Source organism: Pelodiscus sinensis, chromosome 12 (genome assembly GCF_052426305.1).
Source record: "Pelodiscus sinensis isolate ZL-2025 chromosome 12, ASM5242630v1, whole genome shotgun sequence".
NCBI lineage: Eukaryota > Metazoa > Chordata > Testudines > Trionychidae > Pelodiscus > Pelodiscus sinensis.
In genome coordinates this window covers 2797914-2819062 of record NC_143063.1, presented here as the reverse complement: position 1 = coordinate 2819062, position 21149 = coordinate 2797914, and the positions used below count along the sequence as shown (strand labels likewise).

At 70.1% G+C, this 21149-nt stretch overlaps 2 protein-coding genes across 6 annotated transcripts in view; one reads left to right on the top strand and one right to left on the bottom strand.

Moving 5' to 3' along the window:
• Nucleotides 1-43: 43 nt before the first annotated feature.
• Nucleotides 44-18491, top strand: ELMO3 (engulfment and cell motility 3). Of its 4 annotated transcripts, none has more exons than XM_075940546.2 (22): nucleotides 290-433; nucleotides 2297-2489; nucleotides 3094-3216; nucleotides 3449-3489; nucleotides 3961-4033; nucleotides 4128-4178; nucleotides 4564-4733; nucleotides 5594-5693; nucleotides 5786-5937; nucleotides 6272-6350; nucleotides 7059-7109; nucleotides 7911-8033; nucleotides 8928-9050; nucleotides 9720-9824; nucleotides 10353-10461; nucleotides 11809-11945; nucleotides 12827-12990; nucleotides 13133-13245; nucleotides 14029-14133; nucleotides 14793-14875; nucleotides 15251-15331; nucleotides 17409-18491. In XM_075940546.2, the coding sequence occupies exons 3-22, from the start codon at nucleotides 3139-3141 to the stop codon at nucleotides 17619-17621; spliced, it is 2151 nt and encodes a 716-aa protein (XP_075796661.1). In that variant the 5' UTR covers nucleotides 290-433; nucleotides 2297-2489; nucleotides 3094-3138; the 3' UTR covers nucleotides 17622-18491. The 4 variants fall into 4 exon arrangements, with proteins under 4 accessions (XP_075796662.1, XP_075796661.1, XP_089637522.1 ...); XM_089781396.1 differs by having other exon boundaries at nucleotides 3091-3216; XM_075940547.2 differs by lacking the exon at nucleotides 2297-2489 and having other exon boundaries at nucleotides 44-433.
• LOC142831111 (uncharacterized) overlaps nucleotides 18180-21149 on the bottom strand; it is a 10746-nt gene continuing 7776 nt past the window's right edge. For both annotated transcript variants that reach the window (XM_075940548.2, XM_075940549.2), the window contains exons 7-8: nucleotides 20684-20901; nucleotides 18180-20615 (exon numbers count right to left, since the gene is read on the bottom strand). In XM_075940548.2, the coding sequence (XP_075796663.2) occupies nucleotides 20447-20615; nucleotides 20684-20901 (387 nt within the window). In that variant the 3' untranslated portion in view covers nucleotides 18180-20446. The remainder of the gene's footprint in view (nucleotides 20616-20683; nucleotides 20902-21149) is intronic.

Below are 21149 nucleotides of genomic sequence, written 5' to 3'. Positions count from 1 at the left end.
GGCCCCTCCCTTCGCGGCGGGGGGGCGCCGCTTGCGCGCTGCGGGCGGGTGTTCGGGAATCGCTCCCAGGCCTCCGCGAGGACCCGGCTCTGCCCCGAGCGGGCTGCGCACAAGCCAAGGCCCCGCGCTGCAGGGTGGCTCGAAGGGAACCGGAGCGGGCCCGGGAGCCCCAGGGAGACGCGTCTCTCTTGCCGGGGGGCGCGGCTGCGGCAGGGGAAGGGCCGGTCCCGGCCCCAGGGCGCGGGGTCCGGCTGCGGAGCGCACGGAGCAGGGCGCAGCCCGCGTCTGGCGGAGCGGGGGGCCCTACCCGGCTCCTGCCCCCGGCCCCGCCCCGGCCCGCCCCGCCCCGAGGGCGGAGACACCCGCCCCGCTGGCTCCCCGCCGTCTCGACCCGGAACTGCAGGCGGCGGCGCCTCCCGGGGACCCCGGGCCGGTGAGCGCAGCGGGACCCCGGCCCCAGGGGACTGGGGGAGGGTGTTCCTCATGGTGGTCCATGGGGCTGTGGCCATGGCCCATGGAGGGGAGGTGGCCCCGGGGGGGGTCAATGGGGCTGGGCGGGTGCCATGGCCCATGGAGGGGAGGTGGCCCCGGGGGGGGGGTCAATGGGGCTGGGCGGGTGCCATGGCCCATGGAGGGGAGGTGGCCCCGCGGTGGCCATGGCACCAGGCACACCAGCTGTGACTTCCCTCCAGCTCCCTGCTCGCGGTGGTCCGCTGTCTGCTCCTCTCCCATGGTGGGTGCAGCTGAGCCAGGTTGTCCTGCTGCCTGCCCAGCGCAGGGCACACATGCTCCGGCAGGCTCCGCCTGGCCCCGTGCCCACGGACGTGCCCAGCCAGGTGTTGGGAGCTCCCAGCCCACGGCACATTCCTGGGCTGCCCAGCCGCTCCCAGCGAGCCAGCTGTGCCAAGACGCTCAGACCCCACCCGAGCCCTAACCCTGCTCATTCCAAATAGCTTGCGAAGAGTGTCCGGCCCCTGCCGCTCTAGGGCCAGCCCCCCGACCCACAGCCTCAGACACGGGCAGAGAGTGCCCATGGGCCCGTCGAGGACACACTTGCCACGTAACCCGGCCAGCCCCGGGACACGCCGAAGCGGGCAACCTGGGCGAAAAGAAGCCCACGTCTGTCGACAGCGCGCCCGGCTGCCCGGCCGCAGCAGCGCGGGACTGGACACGCAGCTGGCGGGCGCGCTGAGGATGCGGGAGGGCTAGAAAAATGAAGAAAGCCCGAACTCTGCGTTCCAGGGGGGTTGTCTGAGCAGCATCTGCCAGCTGGAGCTCAGTCGATTTCCACGCCTGCGTTTCCTACGTGCAGCGTGTCCACGCAGGGACCAAGGACCCACCGGCTGGCCCGGGGGCAGCTGCGTCGGTGCTTTGAGAGGAGCTGAAACCCATGGTCCCTAGGGGCAAGGTGAAGGGCCGAGCCCGGCCGCTAGGAGGAAGCAGACTAAGTGCTCCTGTAGGGCCCAAGGCAGCCGCAGAGGGGCCCCGTTTGCTTTTCGAATGCCCGTTTCTTTTGGGGGTGTCACAAAATATTCCTGCTTCCGGCCTGCAATGTAGAAAGGACCCAGCGACTTTGAGCGCCGCCGCCGCCGAACCTCGCGAGCGGGCCGGGCTGCTTCGCCTCGTGGCGAATTGCGCCAACCGTCTCCTTGCCGGAGATGATTTTTCCCTCCGACACCATCGGAACCCCCCGTGGCGTTGCCGAGCCCCGTTGGACCGTGTCCGGGGTCCTACTTGGCTGTTCCTCTTCCTTCTTTCCCTTCCGGTCTGCCCGCCGCTTTTTCTTTCTCTTGCCTGAAATAGCCTCTTTTCCGGCGGCTGGCTTCAAAGCCGGCTTCCTCTTTCCGCATCCTCTGCCTCGTCCCTTCCCGCGCGCTGCGCTTTCAACCTTCCAGTGTTTTCTCTCGCTCTTGCGCCTCCCTCCAAGCGCTCTGCGTCTCACCCATCAGATCCAACCAGCCTCTCCTACGCCAGAACATGAGCGCGGCCAGGCTGGGTCAGACCAAAGGGAGTGAACAGAACAGGGAATCCTCACGTGATCCCTCCTCTGTGACCCATTTCCAGCCTCTGACAGAGACCAGGGACCCCATTTGTACCCATCCTGGCTAATAGTCATTGATGGACGTAACCTCCATGAATGTATCTAGTTCTTTTTTGAACCCTGTTCTTCACAATGTCCTCTGGCGAGGAGTTCCACAGGTTGATTATTATCCTCTGTGTGAAGAAAAACTGCCTTTTACTTATAACCGGCTACCTAGTAATTTCATTTGGTGACCCCTAGTTCTTATGTTACCAGCTTGGATGTTTTACTGGAACCCTGCTGAGCGGACAACTAACGAGCCACAGGGAAGACAACTCTGGTCAGTTTTTGCTTGGCTGCAGCTTGTGGACTCTTGAGGCACAGCATCCTAGCACTGGAAGGGCCCTTGAGAAGTTGTTGACTCCAGTCCCGTCTTCGCAGCAGGACCGAGCGCCATCACCCCTGACAGGTGTCTGTCTATCCTGCTCTTAAATATCTCCAGTGATGGGGATTCCACACCCCCCCTGACAGACAAGCAGTTGTTCCTAATGTCCAACCTAAACCTCTGTTGCCGTAATTTCAGCTTGTTGCTTCTTGTCTTGTCCTCAGAGACCAAGGCGAACAATTTTTCCTCCTTCCTTGTGACACTTTTTTAGGGGGGGCGGAGCACGGAGAGAAGAGAGAGCCTGTGTTGCAATGTGGCCTACGCCCACAGAAAGGTTTTTCCTGCCAGCATAGGGACTTACTTCTCCAAACAGGGGCACTCAGGGCAGGAGCAGGACTCAAACCCACACTCCCAGGCGCTGGAGGCTGGTGCCTGAGCCATGAGGCCCGTGGGACCATCCCTCCCAGCTGTGTAGTGGAGGGGGTGGTGTTTTCACCTCCCTCCCCCAAGCTCTGTGCCAGCGTCAGTTTTAAGTCTCCCCCAGGCCTGCGCCCGCTGGGCGGGCAGCACCACACAGTGACACGGTTGGCCCAGAGTGTGGGGGGATTCTGGGGGGCGTCCCCTTGGGGGCGGGGTGCTGGCAGGATGGTGCCTGAGCAGTGGCTAAGTGGCTCCCTTCCTCCAGCAGGAGTCAGTGGGGGCGAGGAAGGTCGGGCGCCGGAGAACCGGCACCATGCCGCCCCCCAGCAACGTGGTGAAAATCGCCATCCAAATGATGGGCGCCATCCCGCAGCTCATAGAGCTCAACCAGGTACCCACCCGCCTGCCTGCTGAGAAGCCCAGCTGGTGGAGGCGGAGCCGGGGGCGGAGCCAGCAGGGGCAGGGCAAAGGTGTAGCCAGCAGGGGCGGGGCAAGGGGCGGAGCTGGCAGGGATGGGGCAAGGGGTGATGCCGGCAGGGGCGGGGCAAGGGGCGGAGCTGTCCTGCGGAGGCGGTGCCCGGGGGCCGGTGCGCGGGTCACACCCCATTTCTCCCTGTTTGCAGACCAAGCCCCTGGCTGCGGTTGTGAAGGAGGTTTGTGACGTGTGAGTAACTCTTCCGTCTGTCCCGCTGTCCTCGGCTGTGGTCAAGTCCATCCAGGCAGCTGTGGGGAGCCCTGGCCCTCCACCTGCCCTGGCTGGGGGACTGGGGTTCCCGAAAGCAGCCCCCGGCCTGTGTCCTTGCTCCCTGGGGCACCCCCCCAGTTCAGCTGGAGGACACAGGGCAGCTTTTACCCCAGCACGGGCTTCCAGCCAGACCAGGGGGTGGAGCCTAGGAGAAAGGGGAGGAGCAGGGGGCGGGGCCCATGTGGCAGGGGCGGGGACACCAGGTTTTTTTATTTTGTGCCCAGCCCCCAATAAACTTTAATCCACCTCTGTGGGCGGAGCATCTCTGTGGGCAGGCCCTTTGGGGGCTCCGAGAGGGGGGCGACCCAGCTGTCCCCCCACTGGAGATCCCCGAGCATCGGAGGGCGCAGACCTGACACTCTCTCCTGGGGCTGGGGGTCCGTGGTGCAGGTGGAACCTGGGGAACGCGGCGCACTACGCCCTGCAGCACGTGGACGGGCCGCAGACGTACATCACCGAGTCGGTGAGTGCCTGGCGCTGCCACCGGCCGGCGCCCATCGCCCGGGCCTGACCCGAGTTAGGGTCTTGACCCCGTTTTCATGTCTCTCTCGTCGCAGAACCGGGCGGAGATCAAGAACGGGAGCATCCTCCGGCTGACCACTTCCCCGGTACGCCCTGCCCCGCCCTCCTCGGCCCGCCGCAGCTCGCCCCTTCCCCCCTTTGAGACGGGAGCGGCAGCGTGGCCTTGTGGTGAGAGTCAGAGCTTGGTACGGGTCCGACTCCCTGTCGGTCCCCCCGTGCCTCAGTTTCCCCATGCGGGGATAAGGCTACTGACCGCCCTCCGAACAGCTCCAGGGGGCTGTGCGGCTTGAGTAGCTAGAGTGTGTGAAGGGCCCCCGGGCAGTGGGGCCAAGCAAGATTGGTCTGGTTTCCCACCTTGGGACGTCCCTGCCTCTCCCCATGGGACGGTCCCGGCCCAGGTCTCCCCCTCGCCCTGTTGGGATCCCCAGTCCCCGTGGGATGACCCTGGTCTGTCTCCTTGCTGGCCGGCAGGATCAGGAGGCCGAGAGGCTGCTCGCCGGCATCCGGGGCAACAACCTGGACGTGAAGGCAGACTCCCTGAAGAAGCTGGCCAGCCTCTCCCGAGACATCACCTTCGCCCAGGAGTTCATCAACAGGAACGGCCTGACCCAGCTCTTCCTCATTGTGGAGGAGGGCAGCGAGTGAGTGCCGGCCCCGGCCCCTCCCGCCGGCCAGAGGAGTCCTCGCCTGCTGCGTGCCCCACTTCCCCCGCCCCCTTCTCCTTTGCCCCGCCCCCTTCTCCTTTGCCCCCGCCCCTTGCCTGGCATCACGCACCCCGGGGAGTTCAGGAAACATGGCAGGCAGGAGTGGAACGGCCTCCTCCCGCGTTCCCCCCAGTCAGTCCGTCCGTCCCTCCCCTGGGGAGACCGTTCTCCAGCCCCATCGATCCCCCGGCCAGGAAATCGCCCGCTGCTCCTCCTAGGTTGTTGTGCGCCCGGTTGCTCTAGCCCCCGACTGATCCCTCACCTGGCTCGAGAGTGGCCTGCTGGGATCTCCACTCTGCCCCTCTCTGGCACTGCTTTGCCAGGCCGTCGGATGTGGGTCTTTGGTTTCTTCCTCTCAAGCATGGTCTCAGCTTTTCTTTCAGCCTCAGTGTTTTCCCTGGGCTCCTGCTGCACTTGCCTGTGCCGGAGTCAGACTCCGTTTAGAACATATGCACGAGGCAGCAGAATTCAGGCTGTTGTACCCTAAATATCCTTGACACGTGTATGCTTAACTGTTACAGGGATAACGGGCGTCCTTGACACTTTCCGCGTCTCCAAACTCCTCCTGGGGCTCAGCCAGAGGCTGTTTTCTTACACCAAGTACTCTCTTTTCATTGCTCATCCTCCCTCTCTCTCTCTCTCTCTCTTGCCCTCTCCCTGTTTGTCTGTCTCTCTAGGTGTGTCTCACGTGCCCATCGCTGTTGCGTCTGGGCAGCTCTCTCCCTGCTGCCCTGGCCTTTTGAGCGGCGTTTCTGTGAGGCCCCCCTCTGACCATGTTTGCTGTTCTGTTGCTCCAGTGTAGGGGAGATTCTAGCTCACACCCTGAAGGCCTTCATGGAGCTGATGGAGCACGATTTTGTCTCCTGGGAGACGCTGAGTCCAGCCTTCATCAAGAAAGTAGGTGCCCCTGGGGGTCTTTGCGCAGCCCGACGGTGCCGCCGGGCCCGTGAGCCGCCTCTCTGACCACCCCCCGGGCCTCCACGTTGCAGATAGTGAGGTACGTCAACATCAGTGGCATGGACGCCGCGGTCCAGCAGCTCTCCCTGGCCGTCCTGGAGAACATGGTCCTCGGCAGCCGCCTCCTCTTTGAGCTGGTCAGGCGGGAGGTGACCCTGGACCGGCTCCTCACCCACCTGCAGGTGTACGTACGTCCAGCCCCAGGCGCCCACGGGCCTTGTTCCGCCGGGGATGCTCCGCCCCCGCCCCGCCCCCTCCCCTGAGGCTCCACCCCCACCTCTCCTCTTCCTGCCTTCGCCCTGACCCCTCCCGCCCCCTCGCTCCCCTCCCCCTGCTGCCCTACAGCTGGGGGGTGGCTGGTGGGAAGTGCCAGGGGAGGGGAGTAGCTGATCCCCCAGGGCTGATCCAGCCTCCCCTCTGCTTCCCGTGCCCTGGCCCCCAGGCGCCGCCCCCGCCTGGCCCCTGCAGCTGGGCGGGGGGAGCGGCCTCCGGGCTAGCGACTCGTTTCCTTGCCCCAGGACCAACCAGCAGCTGCAGCTCAGAGCCATGGCCCTGCTCATCGCCCTGCTGCTGCACGCCGGCGACGCCGAGCGCCGGGTGAGCCCCCGGCCTCCCCCAGGCCTGGCCTTGCCCCGGGGCGTCACCCTCCAGGAAGGGCTGTTTGGGCCTGGCCGGGGGGGGGAGGACGGGGCTGCCTGCCCTTGCGGGGGTGGGGCAGCCCATGGGGCTGTCTGTCCTTGTGGGGGCGGGGCGGGGAGGTTTGGGCTGCTGGTCCTTGCTGGGCGGGGCGGGGCGGCCTGTGCGACTGCCAGAGCCTCCTGCCTGGTTCACACCCCCGCCCGGCCCCGCCCGGTGCTTGGATTGGGGGCCAGAGCAGCTGCTGGAAGCCAGCCAGCGGCTAGGGGGACTTGGGGCAGCCCATGCTGGCGGGGGGGGGGAGAGGCGGGGGGGGGGGCTGGGCCGGCCCATGGCGGCAGTGGTGATGGGGGGGTTGGGCCGGCCCATGGCGGCAGTGTGAGGGGGGTTGGGCCGGCCCATGGCGGCAGTGGTGATGGGGGGGTTGGGCCGGCCCATGGCGGCAGTGTGGGGGGGGTTGGGCTGGCCCATGGCGGCAGTGGTGATGGGGGGGGGTTGGGCCGGCCCATGGCGGCAGTGGTGATGGGGGGGTTGGGCCGGCCCATGGCGGCAGTGTGGGGGGGGTTGGGCTGGCCCATGGCGGCAGTGGTGATGGGGGGGGGTTGGGCCGGCCCATGGCGGCAGAGTGGGCAGGGCAGAGTGTGTCTCACCCGCACTCTCCCCTCCCAGGACATGATGGGCTACCTGGGCGAGAAGAACATCCGGCAGTTCATCCACAAGGTGGGTCCGCAGGGAGCCCCTGGCCCTGTGCCCCTCCCCCGCTGTCTGCATCCTCCCGGCCCCCTCCCCACCCGCCACGCCCCTCCCCCGCTGTCTGCATCCTCCCGGCCCCCTCCCCACCCGCCACGCCCCTCCCCCGCTGTCTGCATCCTCCCGGCCCCCTCCCCACCCGCCACGCCCCTCCCCCTCTGTCTGCATCCTCCCGGCCCCCTCCCCACCCGCCACGCCCCTCCCCCGCTGTCTGCATCCTCCCGGCCCCCTCCCCACCCGCCACGCCCCTCCCCCGCTGTCTGCATCCTCCCGGCCCCCTCCCCACCCGCCACGCCCCTCCCCCTCTGTCTGCATCCTCCCGGCCCCCTCCCCACCCGCCACGCCCCTCCCCCGCTGTCTGCATCCTCCCGGCCCCCTCCCCACCCGCCACGCCCCTGCCCCGCTGTCTGCATCCTCCCGGCCCCCTCCCCACCTGCCACGCCCCTCCCCTGTTGTCTGTGCTTGCTGCCTGCCCCCTCCCCACCCGCCACGCCCCTCCCCCTCTGTCTGCATCCTCCCGGCCCCCTCCCCACCTGCCACGCCCCTCCCCTGTTGTCTGTGCTTGCTGCCTGCCCCCTCCCCATCCCCCACGCTCCTCCCCAGCCCTACACTCCTCCCCAGCTGTCTGCATCCTCTCTGCTCCCCTTCCCCTCACCACGCTCCTCCCCCGTCTGCATTTTTCCCCCTCCCCCGCCTGCCACGCCCCTCCCAGGTTGGGGGCTGGAGCTGCGGCGGGGGCCAGTGACAGCCTTGCTCTGGGGTCTCCCCTAGAACATTATCCACGCCTCGGAGCCAATGGGGGACGAGATGGCCCATTACCTCTACGTGCTGCAGTCCATCACCCTCAACTTGCTGGAGCGGCGGATGCGGACCCCCATGGACCTCTACTCCCAGGTCTGCTGGGCTCCTCCCCCACGGGTCTCGCTGTCCCCCTCCCACCTTTCTTGCCCCGCCAGCTCGCCCTCCTTCCCCACTCCCCCCCGCGGCGCGGACCTCTCCTCTCAGCTACTGCCCCCTGCTGCTGGAGCTCGGCACTGCTGGGCTTTGCCCCGGCGCCCAGGGCAGGTAGCAACGAGGAGGGAGGCGGCAGGAAAGCCCGAGAGATGAGAGTTGGCGAAGGGCAATGGAAACGGGGCGGGGTGGGGAACAGCTTCCGTGGGAGGAGAGATGAACAAAAGGGGGACTGTTCTGCTTAGGGAAAAGACGGCACAGAAGGGAACTGGGAGAGGTCTGTCACATCACCCGCGGGGTGGGGAACGGGACTGAGGGAGTGTTGTTTATTCCTTCTCATCCCACACGAACCCGGCGTCCCCCCAATGAAATTACCAGGCAGCAGGTTGGAAGCGTTGCTTCCCACAAGGTAGCCAACCTGTGGAACTCCTTGCCAGGGGATTTTGTGAAAGCCAAAGGTAGAGCTGGGCTCATTTCAGAATTAGCTCAGGATAGGTGGGGTGTCCCAGACTGCCCTGTCTTCTGCATTCCCTCAGGAGCACCTGGCACTGGGATATATGGACCATTGGGCGGCGCTGCCCTAGTATGGCCCTTCTTGTGTCGTGAGGCACTTCTGTCTCTGAGCCAGGAGGCCTGGTCCCTCCCCTGTCTGTGGGTTTATTCAGCGGGGCCCCCCTCCCCTCTCCGCAAAGCTCTGGTGGTTGTTTGCCAGCCAAGGGGGCTGGGGGCCGGGGTGCTGGACGGAGTGGCCCGGGGGCCGTTCCTTTGCCCGGGGGGTGGCCCTGCCGCCTCGCTCGGGCTGCAATGAGGCGTCGGCCCGGCCGGCTCTCCCCACAGGAGCAGCGGGACCTTCTCCAGTCCCTGCGTCACAGCGCCTTCGAGCTGGAGAGCGAGCCGGCGGCCAGCGCCGAGCGCCGGCGCTCCGTGTGCGCCAAGGAGTTCCGCAAGCTGGGCTTCCAGGTGAGCCGCCTTCTCCGTGCAGGCCGGAGCTGAGCGCTGGGCCCGGCTGGCCGGCGGAGGCAGGAGCCTGCCCGTGGCTCCGGCCTGTGCTGCTCAGCCGCACCCGGTGCCTTGCTTCCATCTGTCCGGCGCGGGGCTGCTGAGGGACCTCTTGCCCCAGGCGGGCGGCCCCGCCAGGCCTGGTTCCCAGGAGGAACGGGGGAGCTGGGCCGGAAGCAGGGCATGCTGGGAAAGGGAGCAGGCTAGGAAACTCGCCTTCCTGCCCTGGAGAGACTGGCGGCAGCGCGTGTCCTTCCCCCGGAGCCCTGCCCTCGGCGACGGGGCCTGGCCTGTCCCCTCACCTGCAGGCTCTGGGCCTGGCCCAGCCGACGGTGCCACCGTCTCTTCTCCCCGGGGCCACGCCCCACCGTGGCCTGCCCGCCCTGCCCCTAACACAGGGGGGACCCCCGGGCGGGGGAGAACCCGGGCCTGGCCTCGCACCGCGCCGGACGACAGCCACGGGATCGCCGGGCACTGGGCCAGCCGGGGCCGGCCGAGCCCCTCATTCCGTGGCGAGGTCCCCAGAGCACCGCCGGGTGTGACCGGCCGTCCCTGTGCGGCAGCCCCTGCTTCCCACGGGGGGCGCGAGACGGTCCGTCGCTGCAGCTGTGGCCTCTTGCGTCCTCCCAGAACCCCGGGAACCCCGCCGAGGACCTGCACCGCGCCCCCCCGGGACTGCTGGCCCTGGACGCCATGGTCTACTTCTCCCGCCACTGCCCGAGCGCCTACAGCAGGGTGAGTGCGTTCCCGGAGCCTGGGGCGCTGCCCGGGGCGGGTTTGTCTACACGGGGCGCTGGGCAGGAGTTAATTCCCTTTCCCGTCTCACCCGACCTCAGTCTGGATTCACCAGCCTTGGTTTCTTGCAGCAGCCCCGGCCGTCCTGTCCTAGGGCGGGTTCCTCAGCCCCCGGTAACCTCCCCGGTGCCGTATGTCTGGGCCTGAGGCTGCAGAGGGGGCAGGGCACCCGCCCTGCCTGGCCTTCGCGGGCAACATCTCCCTTCGGTTCCCGTGGGAGCTGGGCTGCGTCAGCGCACGACGCTCCCGAGTTCCAACCCGCCGGCCCCGGGAGCCCCGGGCGGGGGAGAACCCGGGCCTGGCCTGGCACCGCGCCGGACGCGGCGGGCGGCTCCTTTGCTGGGGACCCGGCCCTGAGCCGGCGGGAGCCGAGAGGGGACCCAGCCCATCCCTGTCCTCGCTCGCCCTGCGTGCGCCCCGGCCCGGGGGCGTGTGCGTGGGGGCTGTGACGAGGCCGGTGTCTCTCAGTTTGTCCTTGAGAACAGCAGCCGCGACGATAAACACGAGTGTCCGTTCGCCCGGAGCAGCATCCAGCTCACCCTGGCCCTCTGTGAGATCCTGCACGTGGGGGAGCCATGTGAGTGTCCGGCCCTCGCCTCTCTACTGCAGCCTGGCCAGGGCCCCACGGCGCTCCGCCGGGTCCGGGGAGGGAGCAGTCGAGAGCGGCTGGCCCCACGGCGCCCTGCCGGGTCTGGGGAGGGAGCAGTCGAGAGCGGCTGGCCCCACGGCGCCCCGCCAGGTCCGGGGAGGGAGCAGTCGAGAGCGGCTGGCCCCACGGCACCCTGCCGGGTCTGGGGAGGGAGCAGTCGAGAGCGGCTGGCCCCACGGCGCCCCGCCGGGTCCGGGGAGGGAGCAGTCGAGAGCGGCTGGCCCCATGGCGCCCTGCCGGGTCCGGGGAGGGAGCAGTCGAGAGCGGCTGGCCCCACGGCGCCCTGCCGGGTCTGGGGAGGGAGCAGTCGAGAGCGGCTGGCCCCACGGCGCCCCGCCGGGTCTGGGGAGGGAGCAGTCGAGAGCGGCTGGCCCCACGGCGCCCTGCCGGGTCCGGGGAGGGAGCAGTCGAGAGCAGCTGGCCCCACGGCGCCCTGCCGGGTCTGGGGAGGGAGCAGTCGAGAGCGGCTGGCCCCACGGCACCCTGCCGGGTCTGGGGAGGGAGCAGTCGAGAGCGGCTGGCCCCACGGCGCCCCGCCGGGTCTGGGGAGGGAGCAGTCGAGAGCGGCTGGCCCCACGGCGCCCTGCCGGGTCCGGGGAGGGAGCAGTCGAGAGCGGCTGGCCCCACGGCGCCCTGCCGGGTCTGGGGAGGGAGCAGTCGAGAGCGGCTGGCCCCACGGCACCCTGCCGGGTCTGGGGAGGGAGCAGTCGAGAGCGGCTGGCCCCACGGCACCCTGCCGGGTCTGGGGAGGGAGCAGTCGAGAGCGGCTGGCCCCACGGCGCCCCGCTGGGTTAGGGGAGGGAGCAGTCGAGAGCGGCCGGCCCCACGGCGCCCCGCTGGGTTAGGGGAGGGAGCAGTCGAGAGCGGCCGGCCCCACGGTGCCCCGCCGGGTCCGGGCAGGGAGCAGTCGAGAGCGGCCGGCCCCATGGCGCCTCGCTGGGTTAGGGGAGGGAGCAGTCGAGAGCGGCCAGCCCCACGGCGCCCTGCCGGGTCCAGGGTGGCAGCAGCCATAACCTTGTGGGAGTCCTGGCTCCTGGCTAATATTGCCATTCCTGTGTGGAACAATGTGTTTTCTGTGCACCGAGGTATGTGCACCACCCGTAGAAACAGACCTTCGCGGTGGGTGCTCTGCCACTCTGCTGGGCAGCGCTTGACTCTCCCACGTGGTCACACAAGCGCCCAGCTACCAGGGCCCTGCTCCTGGCTGGACGGGGGCACCTGCGGGTGTCCTGGCCCGTCTCTGCTGGGGTTTTCCATTGTGTTCTCCTTGCTCAGGCTCGGAGACGGCCCAGGCCTTCTACCTCATGTTCTTCGGCCAGGAGCACTTCTTCGAGGAGCTCTTCTGTGTCTGCATCCAGCTGCAGAACAAGACCTGGAAGGAGATGCGCGCCACGCAGGAGGACTTTGACAAGGTGAGCCCGGCGGGGCAGGACACCCACCTCGCTGCCAGGCAGGGGGGTGTCCAGTCCCATGGGGCAGTGGGGCTCTGCAGGGACCTGCACAGCGGGGTGGGGTCCGTGACGGTGCCGGGCGCCCCACGGCGGGTGCGGGGGCCGTGGCGCAGGGCCGGGACGGTGCCGGGCGCCCCACGGCGGGTGCGGGGCCGTGGCGCGGGTCCGTGACGGTGCCGGGCGCCCCACGGCGGGTGCGGGGCCGTGGCGCGGGTCCGTGACGGTGCCGGGTGGCCCACGGCGGGTGCGGGGCCGTGGCGCGGGTCCGTGACGGTGCCGGGCGCCCCACGGCGGGTGTGGGGCTGTGGCGCGGGTCCGTGACGGTGCCGGGCGCCCCACGGCGGGTGCGGAGCCATGGCGCGGGTCCGGGACGGTGCCGGGCGCCCCACGGCGGGTGCGGGGCCGTGGCGCGGGGCCGTGACGGTGCCGGGCGCCCCACGGCGGGTGCGGGGCCGTGGCGCGGGTCCATGACGGTGCCGGGCGCCCCACGGCGGGTGCGGGGCCGTGGCGCGGGTCCATGACGGTGCCGGGCGTCCCACGGCGGGTGCGGGGGCCGTGGCGCGGGTCCGTGATGGTGCCGGGCGCCCCACGGCGGGTGCGGGGCCGTGGCGCGGGTCTGTGACGGTGCCGGGTGGCCCACGGCGGGTGCAGGGGCCGTGGCGCGGGTCCGTGACGGTGCCGGGCGCCCCACGGCGGGTGTGGGGCCGTGGCGCGGGTCCGGGACGGTGCCGGGCGCCCCACGGCGGGTGCGGGGCCGTGGCGCGGGTCCGGGACGGTGCCGGGCGCCCCACGGCGGGTGCGGGGCCGTGGCGCGGGGCCGTGACGGTGCCGGGCGCCCGCAGGTGATGCAGGTGGTCCGGGAGCAGATCACGCGGACTCTGTCCCTCAAACCCACCTCCCTGGAGCTGTTCAAGACCCGGGTGAACGCGCTGAACTACGGCGAGATCCTCAAGCTGCGGCAGACGGAGCGGATGCACCAGGAGGAGATGCTGGCCGCGCCCGTGCTGTGAGTGGGACGGGGACGGGCTCCATGGCGGCCTGCGGGTGGGGGCCACCCTGTGGGTTCGGGGCGCTGGGGCCCTGCTCCGAGCCGGGGGGTGGGTCAGGCCGCCCGCCCCACAGGTGATCCCGTCCGGCGCTCTCCCCAGGGAACTGCGAGAGAAGCTGAAGCCCGAACTCTTGGAGCTGATCCGGCAGCAGCGGCTGCTGCGCCTGTGCGAGGGAACGCTCTTCCGCAAGATCAGCAGCCGCCGCAGGCAGGGTGAGTCGGCTGGGGCCCGGGGAGCTCGGCGTCTGACACACCCACCCGGAGGTGGGCCGAGATGGGAAGGGGCGGAGAAGGCCCTGAAGGCCGATCTCCAAGCTCTGGAGCCCAGAGGGGCAGCCCTGCCCGAGCTCAGGCAGACCGAGGGGCCCGTCCGGGATGCAGCAGTGTGGTCCCAGCCAGTCCAAAGCCCCGTGAGGATGAGGAGGGTGAAAGCCACAGGGGAGGAGCTGCAGTGTGGACACGGCCTCGCACGGGGGCCCCTCCAGAGGATGCCCTGGCGTCCCCTTGCCCGGAGGAGGCCCAGTCTATTGGCAGGGTTGGTCGTTAGAACTGTAGCAAGCGGAGCTTGGGGTGGCCAGGACCACGCAGGGAATATCCCCCTGGGGAAGAAGACGTCTGGGCCAGAGTCTCAGACGGGGCTCCCCACCCAAAAGGGGGCGACAAGACTTACAGAGGGGGGATGAGACCGGTGCTGGGAACCCCGCTCTGAAGGCAGCGCTGCCAGCAGCAGTGCAGAAGGAAGCCTGGGATGGGGGCAGCTGTCGCTTTTTTGGGGGTGGTCACAGCCTGCAATATTTTCAAAGGGGGGGGTCCCACTTTTGGGGAAAGGAGGAGCCTCTATATAAGGCACCGAACCCAGAATCGGGTTGCTGGTGTGTACACCCAGAGGTGGCAAAGGGGTTTTAAACTGGGGGGGGGGGGGAGCCGCCAGGTGCAGAGGACGGAGCCCTATGGGGTGAGCGGAGCGCCCTGACTCCTGCTCCCTTCCTGTCCCAGATAAACTGTGGTACTGCCGCCTGTCCCCCAACCACAAGGTGCTGCACTACGGGGACGTGGAGCAGGGGGTGCACAGCCCCCCCATCGAGAGCCTGCCAGAGAAGAGTACGTGACACCATGTGGGACGTGATCGCAGGAGCCGAGTAACAAATGGGGGAGTGGTGCGTGGGGGGCATCTGTTCCCTAGCACAGAGCTAGGGATGCTCCGGGGCTGAATGGTGGGAAATTCCAAACGGATGCTCTTCCCACAGCAGGTGGTTAACCTGTGGAACTCCTGGCCACAGGAAGCTGCCGAGGCCAAGAGCATAGTGAGATTCCCAGAGAGCACGCCCATGGAGCAGCCAGAGTTGGCATTGTCTATGCCAGCACTCAGCCTGGATGTCCGGCTTGTTGGCTTCAGCTGGTCTCTGTTAGCAAGCAGGGGGAGAGCGGATACCGGGGTTCGGGCACTGCCCTCTGAAGCCGGTGGCTACTGACCGAGACAGGACTCCGGGTAGATGGGCCTTGGCTCCGAGCGGCCTGGCAGTGCCTGGGTGCTGAATAACCCCACACTGGCTGGGTGCCCCCACCCTGCCCAGGACCCAGGGAGCCGCCTTCCCTCCAGTGCTTACCCTGCCAAGAGAGCCGTGCCCAGCCGAGCCGTGTGCGCTGAGCAGCTGCAGGGCTCCCCGGGGGGGAGGGGGCGGGTCTGCAGGGACATGGGCCCGGGGCGTCTCTGGGGAGCAGAGGGCTGGCTAGGGATCATGCTGCCTCTGTCCCCCCAGTTCCCGTGGCGGACGTGAAGGAGCTGCTGGTGGGCAAGGAGTGCCCGCACATGAAGGAGAAGGGCGCCGGGAAACACAACAAGGTCAGCAGCTGGTACCGGCCCGGCCCCCCGCCCCCCTGGATGTGGCTGTGGGCTGGGGGGGGCCAAGCACCCGCAGAGCCGTGGGCAGACGTGTGCTGCCAGGGCAGCCGGCCATTCGGCAGCTGCCCTCTAGATCACCGTGCGCGCCCCACCCCCGTGCCGCCGGCAGCTCAGGGCCCAGCCTGGACCCTGAACGGGCAGCGCATGTGAGCCCAGCACACGGGGATGGAGCCGGGGGCACCCCCGGCCCTTGCCCCCGCCCGGGGATCGGGAGTGCTACCGTGGGCTACACGGCCGTTGCTGGGACATCCCCTTGCTGGCACCGGGCCCCCGCAGCCCGGCCTGGCTTCAGCAGCCGCTGCCTTGGCCCCGCAGGAGGTGGTGGACCTGGCCTTCTCCATTAGCTACGACGTGGAGGACGACTACCTGAACTTCGTCGCGCCCTCGCGCAACGAGGTGAGCCGGGCGTGGGTCCCAGGGTCTAGCTCGGGCACTGCTGGCGGGTGAGCCAGGCTCCCCCAGGGCAAAGCCCGTTGGGGTCTGGGAGACGCGGCTGGGGGGAGGGTCGGCTCATGGCCCAGAGCTTGCTGCTCGGGGTGAGTGGGCAGCCCCCGGGGCGGGTGTTCTGCTCCCCCGCCCGCGGCTGTCTGGGGCTGCGTCCGTCTGTCCAGCCGCACCTTGGGGAGGCAGGCTCAGCAGTTCGCTGCCACCCCGGCGTCCTCGGAGCCTCATGGAGGGAGCCTGGCTGGGGGGCAGCTACATTCCCCGAGCCCCGGGCAGAGGGGATGGGCTGGAACCGACACCCAAGGGTGCAGGATGGGGGGCGCACGGCCGAGATCGGCTGGTGGTGGAGGGAGAAAGGAGGGGCAAGGAGCTGGGAGGTGTGAACGGGGCAGACAGGACGTGACGGGGGGGCAGTGGGGAGCAGGTCGGGGAGGGGAACATGGCGAGCTGGGCCTATGTTGGGAGAGGGGAGTGGCTAGGAGGGGGCATGTTGGGGGCTGGGCAGGGCAGGGTGTGTTGGGGGGATGGGCAGGGAATGTGGGGGGGCACATGTGGGAGGACAGGTGGGGGTGGGGAGCTTGTCAAGGGATGGGCACATGGGAGGAATGGATGGGGAGGGGGATGCGCATAGGGGGCTGGGCAGAGGGAATAGATGGGGGAGAAGAATGCAGTGGGGGGGCATGTGTGGGAGGAGAAAGTGGCAAGGGGGGGCCATGTGTGGGTGTACCCCGAGGCTATGGGGAGCAGGGCTATACCCTGAGGCCGAGGCAGGCGGTGCGGGGCTGTACCCCGAGGCTATGGGGAGCGGGGCTGTACCCCGAGGCTGAGGCGGGCAGTGCGGGGCTGTACCCCAAGGCTATGGGGAGCGGGGCTGTACCCTGAGGCCGAGGCGGGCAGTGCGGGGCTGTACCCCAAGGCTGAGGGGAGCGGGGCTGTACCCCGAGGCCGAGGCGGGTGGCGCGGGGCTGTACCCCGAGGCCAAGGCGGGCGGCGCGGGGCTGTACCCCGGGCCGAGGCAGGCGGGCGGGGCGGGGCTGTACCCCAGGCTGAGGCGGGCGGGGCTGTACCCAAGGCAGGTGGGGCGGGGCTGTATCCCGAGGCTGAGGCGGGCGGGGCGGGGCTCTACCCCAGGCCGAGGCGGGCGGCGCAGGGGCCGGACCCCAGGCCGAGGCGGGCGGGGCGGGGGGCCGGACCCCAGGCCGAGGCGGGCGGGGCGGGGCTGGACCCCGAGCCGAGGCGGGCGGGGCAAGGCTGTACCCCAGGCTGAGGCGGGCAGTGCGGGGCTGTACCCCGAGGCCGAGGCGGGCGGCGCGGGGCTGTACCCCAAGGCTGAGGGGAGCGGGGCTGTACCCCGAGGCTGAGGCGGGCGGGGCTGTACCCCAGGTCGAGGCGGGCGGGGCAAGGCTGTACCCCAGGCCGAGGCGGGCGGCGCGGGGCTGTACCCCAGGCCGAGGCGGGGCTGTACCCCAGGCCGAGGCGGGCGGCGCGGGGCTGTACCCCAGGCCGAGGTGGGCGGGGCAAGGCTGTACCCCAGGCCGAGGTGGGCGGCGCGGGGCTGTACCCCAGGCCGAGGCGGGGCTGTACCCCAGGCCGAGGCGGGCGGCGCGGGGCTGTACCCCAGGCCGAGGCGGGGCTGTACCCCAGGCCGAGGCGGGCGGCGCGGGGCTGTACCCCAGGCCGAGGCGGGGCTGTACCCCAGGCCGAGGCGGGTGGCGCGGGGCTGTACCCCAGGCCGAGGCGGGGCTGTACCCCAGGCCGAGGCGGGCGGCGCGGGCCTGTACCCCAGGCCGAGGCGGGGCGTACCCCGGGCCGAGGCGGGCGGGGCGGGGCTGTACCCCGGGCCGAGGCGGGCGGCGCGGGGCTGTACCCCGGGCCGAGGCGGGGCGGCGCGGGGCTGTACCCCGGGCTGAGGCGGGCGGGGCGGGGCTGTACCCCGGGCCGAGGCGGGCGGGGCGGGGCTGTACCCCGGGCTGAGGCGGGCGGGGCGGGGCTGTACCCCAGGCTGAGGCGGGCTGTGGCTTGCCCCCAGTTCTGCCTGTGGACGGACGGCCTGAACGCGCTGCTGGGCCGGGAGATGCGGAGCGAGCGGACGCAGAAGGAGCTGGACATGCTGCTCTCCATGGAGCTCAAGCTGCGCCTCCTGGACCTGGAGAACGTTCCCATCCCCGACGCCCCGCCCCCCGTGCCCAACCCCCCCAGCAACCTCAGCTTCTGCTACGACTTCAGCCCCCTGGAGCAGTGACCCCCGGGCAGCCCCCTGGCCTGGCCCTGCTCCGGCTTGGGCCCCGTGGACCGAGCGCCAGCAGGGGAAGGAGACCGGCTCCCTCTGGGCTGCCAGCTCCCTCCCCCCCCAGGTCTGCTGTCGCTGCCCAGGGAGCCACTGGGCCCTGGCCACTAGTGACAGGCTCCTGCCCTCCAGGGCAGCCCCCAGCCCTTCCAGCGGGGGCCTGGCCCTCCAGGGCTTCGCCCAGCCCCTCAGCGCTGGGTGCCCGAGAAGGTACGTTCTGTGCTGCCCGCCGCTCCCTGGCTGCTCTGCGGGCACATCGCCGCCTTTCAGCGCCAGCCTGGCCAGGGCGCTGGGCCTCTCCCTCGGGCCCGGCAGCTGCTCGGGCTTAGCCAAGGCTGGGCACGGGGGAGGCAGCTAGAATCTGGGTCCCACCGCAAAGGCTGGGGCCAGCTGTTGCCCTGAGCGGGGCCTGCCAGCTAGGCACCCTGGGCAGGCAGCCTGTGGGGACGGCGGGGAGCAGGGCTGAGCTGGTACCGGCTTGCCCCCCGCATGGCTGCAGCCAACGTGCCTGTGCTGGCCCCTCCCCGTTCTCTGCCCCCAGAGCCGTAACGCTGCACTTACTGTAACCGGCCCCTCCCCGTTCTCTGCCCCCTCGGCCATAATACTGCACTTACTGTAACTGCCCTGCGCCCACGGGTGCCCTGCACTGGATCCCTCCAGCCTGGTGCTTCTACTGAGCACCCTGCCCCCGGCACCAGGCCTCCCCCCCAACTGCACAAAGGGACCTCCTGCCGGTTGTCTTGGCACTGATCTTCGCTGCCCTGCCCGGGGCTGAGAACAGGGCCCCCGGCCCAGCCTTTGGACAATAAACACTCGCACAGAGCACGCGGGCCTGGTCTCTCAAGGGACATGGGGGCTGGTTAGAGGCTTTTATTGGCGCCCAGTGGCCTCTGGGCGTGGCGGCAGCTCAGGGCGGGCTGCGTGGCTGTGTAGGAAGGAGGGGGGAGCCCAGTGGCCTCTGGGCGTGGCGGCAGCGCAGGGCGGGCTGCGTGGCTGCGTAGGAAGGAGGGGGGAGCCCAGTGGCCTCTGGGCGTGGCGGCAGCGCAGGGCGGGCTGCGTGGCTGTGTAGGAAGGAGGGGGAGCCCAGTGGCCTCTGGGCGTGGCGGCAGCTCAGGGCGGGCTGCGTGGCTGTGTAGGAAGGAGGGGGGAGCCCAGTGGCCTCTGGGCGTGGCGGCAGCGCAGGGCGGGCTGCGTGGCTGCGTAGAAAGGAGGGGGGAGCCCAGTGGCCTCTGGGCGTGGCGGCAGCGCAGGGCGGGCTGCGTGGCTGTGTAGGAAGGAGGGGGGAGCCCAGTGGCCTCTGGGCGTGGCGGCAGCGCAGGGCGGGCTGCGTGGCTGTGTAGGAAGGAGGGGGAGCCCAGTGGCCTCTGGGCGTGGCGGCAGCGCAGGGCGGGCTGCGTGGCTGTGTAGGAAGGAGGGGGAGCCCAGTGGCCTCTGGGCGTGGCGGCAGCGCAGGGCGGGCTGCGTGGCTGTGTAGGAAGGAGGGGGGAGCCCAGTGGCCTCTGGGCGTGGCGGCAGCGCAGGGCGGGCTGCGTGGCAGTGTAGGAAGGAGGGGGAGCCCAGTGGCCTCTGGGCGTGGCGGCAGCGCAAGGCGGGCTGCGTGGCTGTGTAGGAAGGAGGGGGAGCCCAGTGGCCTCTGGGCGTGGCGGCAGCGCAAGGCGGGCTGCGTGGCTGTGTAGGAAGGAGGGGGAGCCCAGTGGCCTCTGGGCGTGGCGGCAGCGCAGGGCGGGCTGCGTGGCTGTGTAGGAAGGAGGGGGGAGCCCAGTGGCCTCTGGGCGTGGCGGCAGCGCAGGGCGGGCTGCGTGGCTGTGTAGGAAGGAGGGGGAGCCCAGTGGCCTCTGGGCGTGGCGGCAGCGCAGGGCGGGCTGCGTGGCTGTGTAGGAAGGAGGGGGGAGCCCAGTGGCCTCTGGGCGTGGCGGCAGCGCAGGGCGGGCTGCGTGGCTGTGTAGGAAGGAGGGGGAGCCCAGTGGCCTCTGGGCGTGGCGGCAGCGCAGGGCGGGCTGCGTGGCTGTGTAGGAAGGAGGGGGGAGCCCAGTGGCCTCTGGGCGTGGCGGCAGCGCAGGGCGGGCTGCGTGGCTGTGTAGGAAGGAGGGGGAGCCCAGTGGCCTCTGGGCGTGGCGGCAGCGCAGGGCGGGCTGCGTGGCTGTGTAGGAAGGAGGGGGAGCCCAGCGGAGCCCTGGCAGCGTATCTCAGTGGCGCTGGCCCTGGGGGTGGCCTCACAGGCTGGCAGCACTGCAGTGTTCCCGGCACAGCACGGCAGGCAGATGAGATCCCCTGCGGGGGCAGGAACACAGGCAGGGGGCCAGCGTCTGCCACTGCAGGGGGCCAGTGGGCAGCAAGCCCCCTCCCGGAACGCCAGGGGCAGGCTCGGGCGGGACCCCGAGACAGTCCTGAGAGGGGGGAGGGCGGCCAGCCCCTGAGCTGGGGGTGTCGCCCGCAGGCCACAGCTCTCGCTGCCCACACTGCTGAGGAAGGACGCCCCCATGTCCTTAGCAGGGCTTTCTCCTCCGCTGCCCCGGCCCAGGACGGTGGCCTGGCTGTCAGTGTTTTGGGGCCATGCGCTCAGACGGGACCCCCGCAGGCCCCAGTGAGAGGCGGTCTCCAAGGGCTCCCCGCAGGGACCGGGAGCATGCTGGCTGGGGGAGGGCCCGGCTGCCCTTAGTGTGGGACGCTGGCGCGCTGTGGCCAAGGGGGGCCCAGAGAACGCGAAGCCCTGCCGCAGCCCAAGGGGCCGGTGTCCCGCCAGGGCCAGTGGGACCAGGGGCCCAGGCGCCGCCTGGCGCTCACAGGGTGAAGGAAAGGTCTGCCCCCCCCACAAAGCGCGACTGGACGCCGGGCTGCAGGGGGCTGTGGGCCTGGAAGCACTCGATGTCGGCCATGCTGATCCCGTGGCACATGGACACGTCCAGGCTCTTCAGCTGCCTGCACTCCCTGCCGAGCGCCGCCAGTGTCCTGCAAAGGAGACAGTCAGCGCGCTGCCGCCCCCGGCCGGCACCAGGGCAGGGCCTCGCCGTACTCACCGGCCCGTGAGCTGGCTGCAGCCAGCGAGGGCGAGGTCCTGGAGTCTCCGGAGAGAGCTAGCGGCCGCCGCGAAGCCTGCGTCCGTCAGCCTCCCGCAGTGACTCATGGACAGCTGCTCCAGGCTGGGGCAGCCCCCGGCCACGGCCCCCAGGCTGGCGTCGGTGAGCTCGGGCAGCAAGCCGAGGGACAGGCGCCTCAGGGCCGGGAAGCGGATGACCTAGCGGACACAGGGAGGAGAGGCCATGAGGCAGAGCCCCCCCTGTCCTGGGGCTCATCCCCCCGGCTCCTGGCCCGCCGTGACGCTTCAGAGCACAGGGCTGGGCCGGAGAGGCAAGGTGTCCTCAGCCCGGCTCCCCCAGAGCACGGCCGTCTCCCCTGAATCCCTCCTAACTCGGCACTGTGCCAGAGGAGGGGCGCTCTCTGCAGCTTCGCCCCCCTCCCTCCCGCTGTCTACTCGTCCTCCCC

Coding starts and splice junctions, on each gene's coding strand:
- ELMO3 (XM_089781395.1), top strand. CDS start 3,338: ATGGGGCAAGGGGTGATGCCGGCAGGGGCGGGGCAAGGGGCGGAGCTG. Junction 9,825..10,352: donor GCCCGAGCGCCTACAGCAGG/GTGAGTGCGTTC, acceptor GGTGTCTCTCAG/TTTGTCCTTGAGAACAGCAG. Junction 14,134..14,792: donor CGAGAGCCTGCCAGAGAAGA/GTACGTGACACC, acceptor CTGTCCCCCCAG/TTCCCGTGGCGGACGTGAAG.